The 8,153-nt window shown below is 36.1% G+C and overlaps 1 protein-coding gene across 1 annotated transcript; it reads left to right on the forward strand.

Moving 5' to 3' along the window:
- The first annotated feature begins 372 nt into the window (after positions 1 to 372).
- On the forward strand, positions 373 to 7,677 carry NDUFA12 (NADH dehydrogenase 1 alpha subcomplex subunit 12 ndufa12/DAP13). The gene is made up of 4 exons (XM_051208162.1): positions 373 to 577; positions 610 to 692; positions 721 to 793; positions 829 to 7,677. The coding sequence occupies exons 1-4, from the start codon at positions 492 to 494 to the stop codon at positions 995 to 997; spliced, it is 411 nt and encodes a 136-aa protein (XP_051065986.1). The 5' UTR covers positions 373 to 491; the 3' UTR covers positions 998 to 7,677.
- The last annotated feature ends 476 nt before the right edge of the window (positions 7,678 to 8,153 follow it).

Here is an 8,153-nt window from a genome sequence, read left to right on the forward strand (position 1 = left end):
TGGTTTCAAGTATCAGGCAGATATGCTGGAACGAGCCTAACGACTAGGGACTAACATGGCCAAAGGTCTGCCCGGCCGATCTAATGATGACAGACTGAGACCCCTCAACTTATTTTCGTTACCTTACCGTAGAACACGGGTGACCTAATATTGACTTATCGTATACTGAAAGATGACCTTGGTACCAGTATATTTAATCTTTTCCTTCCTTCTGTGATTGATCATTTGGGAGGACATTTGAAGAAAGTCCAAAAAATGAGATCAAAAACGACTACGTCTGGAATTTCATTTCTCACACAGAGTGGTGTATTACTAAAATTATCTACCAGAACACGTAATATCAGCACCTTCTGTTGATATATTAAAAACTAGAATGGACCTCCACAGTGTTTCAGACTGCAAGGATTAATATAGGTCGATAGACCTCTCATCCTTATTACTGAAGACTGAAAACTTTGGGCGCGTCAAGGTTGCCGCGCCACCTGAATGAGATGTCTTTGGTTGAGAAGATAAACACCCTAAGACTAATAATACGACAGAACGGTGGGATTAAAGGGTCGTTCTTAACTTTATTCAGGTAAGGGTTTCACTTTTAAGGTTTTACTATAGGACTGACGAACTGAAATGGGGTAAATTAGTTGGAACTGACAATTTCGGAAATAAATACTATGAAAATAATAATTACTTCGTTGGTAAGCTTCATTCATAAATTAACGTCAGGGAGAAATCGTTGGGTTAGATATTCGAATAGGTTTGGTTGGGACTATGAAGGGTCTCAAGTCCCACCAGAATGGTTTGTCTATATTCGTCTATTTCATCGAAAAATAGGCACCGCTGGTTACACCACATAACCGACGAAACTCCTGTGTCTCATCCACCAACCGTTTACAAGTGGTCTGCTGAACACTCTGAAAATTTGACCTTGCAGAAGGACAAGAAGTACATACCTTACTCAACTACTCGTCCAAAAATTGAACCTTGGGAACCACCGAAGTAATTCATTTCATCAACCAGACCATTTATTCCGTATGAGTTTCAGCGTATAGAGTTATCTGTCATCAAACTAGCCTTTTGTAAATTGGCTCCTTAACTTTAGTCAGTTGTTATTGTTTTGAATTTTATTTGCTCTTAATAGTGCGTTCGATTTTGTCATTCTATCAGTTTATTCATTCCTGCGTTATCTAACTACATAGTAAGTACCCACTTTGGACATATTATAGACCGTTGTCTGTTAGTTATCCTGATTGTAAGTTGGTGGACTTCATTTTCCACTATCTAATTAACTTTTCATGTCACAAAATGTTTTACAACAGCTGGTATGGATTTGTTCCAACTCAGCAATAAAGTACCGATCTATCCGTTTGCCTGTTAAAGCCCTTTAGTTGGCTATAAAGGTGCCTTTACTGGACACTGACATCCAGTCTAGTAAATTGTTTGGTGTTTTATGCAGTTTCAGTTTAGGGACGACAAGAGGCTAAATGCCTGTGTTAGTCTTCGTAATGGTAGTCTCTCAACCTACCCAACTTTCTTTAGAAGCTTCAATCATGTGTTGAGGTAGTAAACTCCATTCGTCGATTTGATGAGAAAGTCAGTAGCCGGCCAACAAGTAATTTGTCCTGGGCTTTTGAACCTTTATAGAGTGCCCTCGTAAATTCTGTTCTGCAAGGCAACAAAAATGAAGGAATATCAAATGCAAATTTGCCATGAAGTAATTTAAAACTGGTCATTTCTGATTTTTCTATATGAAAACGGAAGTAGGTTTAATTTATTCAGTTGATCATCATACAAAAGATTTGCTATTTCGGGAATCAGCTTATTTACGGTTCTTTGGACAGGCAGCTCACTGTCTCTTTAAACAGAAGCTAGTCGACTGGATTCAGTACTCGATTCAGGGCTAGCAAACACCGTATACAAAGTCAGAAAGGCTTTAGCAACAACATGGTTAAAGTCTTTATGTATTGACCATAGGATTCTAAAACCATTGGTGGCTATCGCACAGCATTGTGCATTTGTTTTAAAGCTTTGGCTAACTATAACTTCTCGGTCATTGTGTCCAGACAACGCGTAGCTCAACTCTCTTCACTGTGCATGTATCTGTACCTTGGTGGCAAACCTACATTATTATGCACTTGGAAGCATTTATCGGTAACTTCCAAATTCTAGACCATTCAAATAATTTTTCCAGGTCATCTTAAAGCTCTAAGCTATCACCTTTGCTTTCTAAAGATATAGCCAGCCCTGTCTGTTGTCCGATCTGAATTAATGTGCTAACTTTAAAGGAGGCCAGTTTAAGTTGAATACATGGTTTCAGAAACCCTGGTTTATAATTTGTATTCAGCGGTAGAATCCAACTCTCAGCCAATCAGTGACTTGAAATTGTTTAAATAGGACATATCTTCCACTATAGGCAAGCTGCTGTATAAGTTGGAGAATAAAATAATATACAATATGTGAATAAAGCAATAGATAGGTGATATAATGTGAATTAAAAACGAGTATTAATAAGTAGTTTTAAGTAGAAGTTGCGAAGATGAGAATTAAAGCTTAAATAGGTTTTCCAATTGTTATCGTCGTTTAGGTTGTGTGGTCTGGTACATTGCCCGGAGCCCAAACCGGAACAGGTGATTTTCTTAAGGGGCCACTCCTCGGAGTCCTAATCCACAAGACAGTGGAGCAACTTTAAGACATGCGGTCCGATGGTAGCCGGTGATCAACAATAGGCCCATGCACCATTTATTCCCTCAGGATAACGTAACCCATGTGCACCATTGGTTTGGGATCAGGGTTTTCCATTTCCACTAGGTGGATCCTCCGTACCCACCAACCCGGTTCAAGCGTCGAACATTCTCAGACTACGTGTTAGAGGTGTTCGAGATATAAATAAAGTTTTCCAAACAGTACTTGATATAGTTTAAGATGAGTTGCACTGATGTTGATTCTTTCATTACTTGTATCTGGATTTTATTCTGTGTTTATTTTCTACCAACTTCTTATTCCCGTCCAGTTAAAATAACAATTTTATTTTATTGTGTTCATGTCTGTGCCATTGAAAATCTAAATTACTGAATGAGTGAACTTTCGTAGGTTCCTATGTAGTTCTATATACTTTTGGATTGATTTGATCTAACTTTTGCAATTTATTCCTGTAGTACACTCTAGACATTATTCGCACATTGTGGAACGGTTAAAAGTGCAATGATGTGATTAAGCGTAGATTATTAGACAAAGATGGCAAATTAGTTAGTAAAGGTGTGAATCTTCATGGACTGAGGCGGTTGAGACATGTGTTATGTCTCTCCACTATCCATCTCGACACGAAGTGTTTGCTGTTGTAAGAGTATGTTGAAAGAAAGTTCTACCGACCCAAGACAGCATTAGTTCATGAAGTCACTGACTGTTGGTCTGGGTTGTGTTGGTAGACACAGATTACCTAATTAGGTTCTACAGAGTAACCGCGATCAGTGGTTGAAGGCGTTGGGTGACATGTCTCAGAAACAATCTCAATGGCACGGAAACATTCACTCTTTTTTTTATTCAAGGTCTTGAGTTCCAGTATTCCTTCATGTATGCATTTTTATTCTTTTCCGATCTATGTTCTATACTTAGTCTTTCTTACTATCGTTGTTACTTTAGTTATTTCTAGTCACTTGGTATTCTTGTTGTTGGCTTAATCTCGTATTGACTCATTAAAGCAACTTAGATCAACGCTTATTTGTGCTATGCTCTATGTTTATTGCAACTGAGTGACATTCTGAAGTGTATTTTATAGATTGGGTGAATAAAATATTAGAAATCTAGTTTTTTTGTTTTTAACCATAAAATCAATTTGATTGAGTAGTACTTGTCGGTCCTGCTTCCTATCTAGCCCAGTCACTTAAGTCCACAAAAACAATCTCAGCATCTGCAATATCAATCATTTATCGCAAACATACTCAGTTTATATGTCAACCCGACAGACCAAACGTACCATCAGATAGGAAACAACATTTGTACAAGAATTAGCCAAATGTGGCTGTGAATGAGGGAGGTAGTAATTAATAGACAGGGCATAATTCAACAATGGTAAATCGTATAATAATAGTTCATAGGTTAAAATAAGGCTCATAATAAGAGGGAGATGAATATGAATATTTTAGTTATTTAACTATTATACGATAAAAATAAACGCATAGTACTAGTCGATAAATGGATCCCAAAAGTTACCGTTCATTATGCTTATCAAGACATAACAAAATGTAAGTTTATAAACTGGTACAACAACAGAACATGTGATCATGTTTATTAACTTCAACATTAACTAGAAGGTCTTGGTTCATACATTTTATGATAGAGGTATTTCATCAGAAACCCTTGCATAATTCCACTTCAAATTTCTTCCAGTTGTAATAACTCTTAAGATTTTGGCTCAAAATAATTTTTCTAAATGTCGATGAAACGTAAAGTAACGAAATGTCAAACTGTGGTGCACGGGAACACTAGTAGGTACAACCGAATGTAGTACAACACAAAATACAAAATCTCATAATAAAATTTGAAAACCATACAGTAAATTCTTCATTTGCAAAGTACAAATCGATTATCTCAGATATGACTGTTCCTTCATTTCTTCAGCAGTCATTCTTTGTTCTCGTTCCCTGTTATTTGATCTTCTTAACCTTCTGCCACCAAGTATTTCACTTTCGATTGATGATACATACTACTTATATGTTGGCATCAGTAGCACACATGGCAAACTGAATTTTTTTACTTTGCTAGATGGTAATAACTACACGTCACTTTGCGTAATCTATCCAGTAATTGTTTCTGATTGGTCGTTTGTTCGTGTGATATGTAATGAATGGTCACCAAGTACTAATTAATGTTATCCTGTTATATATAACAATAGCCAAGTTACTTGATGCATCGTATTCAACTGTGGTGTATGCTACTGATATCGACAGATATTAGTTGTATGTATCATCAATCGAAATTGAAATGCCTGGAGATAGAAGGTTAAGAAGTTCGAAGAGAAGAGAATAAGATCAGAGCAAGATTGGTGCGGAAACGAAGGAACAGTCATGTCTGAGACGACTGATTGGCATTTTGCAAATGAAGTATCTACTGTATGGTTCTCAGATTTTACTAAGAGATTTTGTAATTTTGTGTTCAAATACATTTGGTTGTCTCCAGCTGTGTTCTCTTAGGATTTATACAATCTTACGATACTCGGTCAGTCAACTATGATACTGATATACATAAGTTCACATTTTTGAGAAACAATCAATCCTCTTGACTTTGCAAATATGCTTATGTACGTGAAAACATTCCCAATACAGGAGAATCGGAAAACATGGATTTACGAATACCTTTTAAATGATGCCTCAAAATAAAACCGAAAACGACCGTGATGGCTAGCGGTGACAGCAAAGTTGAACGTAGATGAGAATATAAGAAAGTGAGAATTTTAAACTAATTACCGAGTGAAGAGTGTCATACAGCCTATCAGGGTATAATAACGATGAACAACTGATTGCCTTTAACTAACAAGGTCAGGATTAATATTGAATGACTACAAAGCTATTCATTTCGGGGAGTTGCTTATCACTCGATATATTTGTTAAAAGGTTCTACGCTTTGGTTGATAAATTTCAACCACCCAAGTAAGGACAGAGAAACCTAAATGTATAAGACTCAGAATGATAACTGGTTGACGACGATATAATAAGTGTAGTCTACTAGCCAAGCAGAAGTCATTAGGAAGTCAACTGATTCTCTCTCACAAAATAATAAGAATAAAGCTTCGAAAACGTGCGAAATAATTAAAACAGTGTCTGACACATTAATTTGCTGTAACTATTCAGCCTGTTAGGTTACCCTGAAATAATCATATTGTTTGTGTTCACCACATTGTGTTAGTGTGTGTCGGAGCTGCATCTGATGATCCAGTACGTTGTTAATCAGATTTTAAATCTCACTCTATGAAAATACAAAAATATCAAAGAGCCATATAATACCATTATGTACAGCGTCCTTATGTACGACTGCTACTCAACTACCAATTAAAAGAGTATATAGCCGACTAAAATCTCAGAACTTCGAATTCGTACTAGTTAAAACTCAGATGCTACATAGAGAGGGATAATTTCCCTTACTAAATACAGGTTGAACTTTATTGAATGTTTATCGCTGATTCTATAGCGAACTGACTGTATCATAAAACTTTAGCAAACGAAATGATTTGTTTCCAGGTGTCACTAAATGTCAAGCTATTTTCTCCCTAAATACAAATGTTAATGCCTACATCTTAGAGCTATGCATCTCAGTGTTCTTCATGAACTTTAATCTTTTCAAGCCACAAACACACTATTTCCACTTAACACATTATTTTCAGAACTAAAAGAATGAACCGAATATCTCATCTATAAGATGATTTCTAGTAATCTTAGTCATTGAACTGAGATTGTAACAGTAAATGACGGATGAATATTTCTACTCATGTTAAAGTTCAGTGTGGCTTAGTAAATCGTTTTCATAAAAAGCATCATTATCATTTTTTTCAAAGTTACGTTCGTTGCCGATTCATACACAACCGCGAACTGAGCATCGACGAAGACACATGTCAATCAAAAAGATACAGAAATATAGAATGGAATAGTAAGCTAATTTTTCTATTGTAGAGAGAATGATATTGGTAATCAGTACGAAATTGTTGAGTCGGCTTTCCGAGAACTGCAACGGTGCCTCCAGAGGCCCTAAAGGAGCCGAAGAGTCCTAGCCAATCAGAGCATGATGAAGCATTTTAGAATATCAACGTGGCGTACCACTATTGGTCAGTAGCATAATATGTCTTTAGCGGATTGGCCAAAATATAATGTTGATTTAACAAATGTTAACATCTATAAATACCCGTGTTTTTCTGTACAAAAATGAACCTTTGGAGTAAAGTGTTTTTGCCAATTTTGCGCCTTTTCTCTCGAGTTCAGGTCGCTGTGTAGTTCTAGCTTGTGGGTTGCCAGAATAGCTTAGGAACCGAACAAAGCGTTCAAATTAACAAGACTTATCATAAATAATTTCGTACACCTAAATTTCTTGACTAAGACGTTAGTAACTGGTGCGAGTACTATTCATAACTGAATAAAATTTTATTTAAATGAAGACTGATTATTAATTAAGTAAACAAATGGACCATTGTCAATACATGTTGATCTGATCAGACGTTAGCAACTGTTAGGGATGCAGAGAAATATACCAATAATTATCATGTTGTTTAATGATGTCCTCGGAGTTTAAATGGACACTTCCTATTGGTAGATATTTGTTCACTTGTTAAGTATTGTACAAAATGTTGTTTTCTATTTTATGGTACGATGTGGTATGCTTGACTGGTATATAAACAGAACATATTTGAAATATAACGATTCATATCTCAGAGGTTGTGACTTGTGTTCTGGACTCAACTGGCTGGGCTAGACAGGGAGGCGGGACTAATTGGAACTCTAGGTCGTTCGTACTTGTTTTACGTGTCACTGGTTCGATCTATAATACGCTGCTCGCTAATCTTTCAGTCAAGGACGCAACAATTGGCACGGGGTAAGAATCGACCCAAGTTTAAAGTCACAACAGCAACAATCTCTATGCTTGTATATCAAATAAACATATATCTAACAAATGAATGACTTTGGAAGTACAGATAGGATGGTCGATTTGAAATTCACAAACTAAATTAATAATCCTCTAATAGACATTAAGAAAACGAAATTCAGCGAACAGATCACATTCAACCAGTATATTATCAAGCTGTACAACCATATTTATGCGTATGAAATTATAAGTACCAATTCAGTGATAAATTATGAACAATGAATAAGCATGGATAATGTGGTAGAAAGACTAGGATACTGGGTGATGTTGTGTAAATGATAATAATAACAATAATCAAAGTGAGTGTAACATCTATATGATATGTTGTGGTGTTTGAATAGACTAATGATTCCTTTGTACTTGTTGAATGCTTGATTTCGAATTCCAAACACAGTACATTCGTTCGTGCTTATCTAGTAGTTCTTGATCCGATCACGTTATTTCTGGGATTCTATAATATTCGGAAGTATTTGAATTATAGTATGACCTAGGAATCCCAGAAATAACGTAATCGGATCTAGAACTACTAGATA

This window comes from Schistosoma haematobium, chromosome 4, assembly GCF_000699445.3.
Source record: "Schistosoma haematobium chromosome 4, whole genome shotgun sequence".
NCBI lineage: Eukaryota > Metazoa > Platyhelminthes > Trematoda > Strigeidida > Schistosomatidae > Schistosoma > Schistosoma haematobium.

Bases quoted from the DNA above. Each gene is read 5' to 3' on its own strand.
- NDUFA12 (XM_051208162.1), top strand. From the start codon at position 492: ATGTCTTTGGTTGAGAAGATAAACACCCTAAGACTAATAATACGACAG. The intron at 693-720 runs GTAAGCTTCATT...AATTAACGTCAG, and splicing joins AAATAATAATTACTTCGTTG to GGAGAAATCGTTGGGTTAGA. The intron at 794-828 runs GTTTGTCTATAT...ATCGAAAAATAG, and splicing joins TCTCAAGTCCCACCAGAATG to GCACCGCTGGTTACACCACA.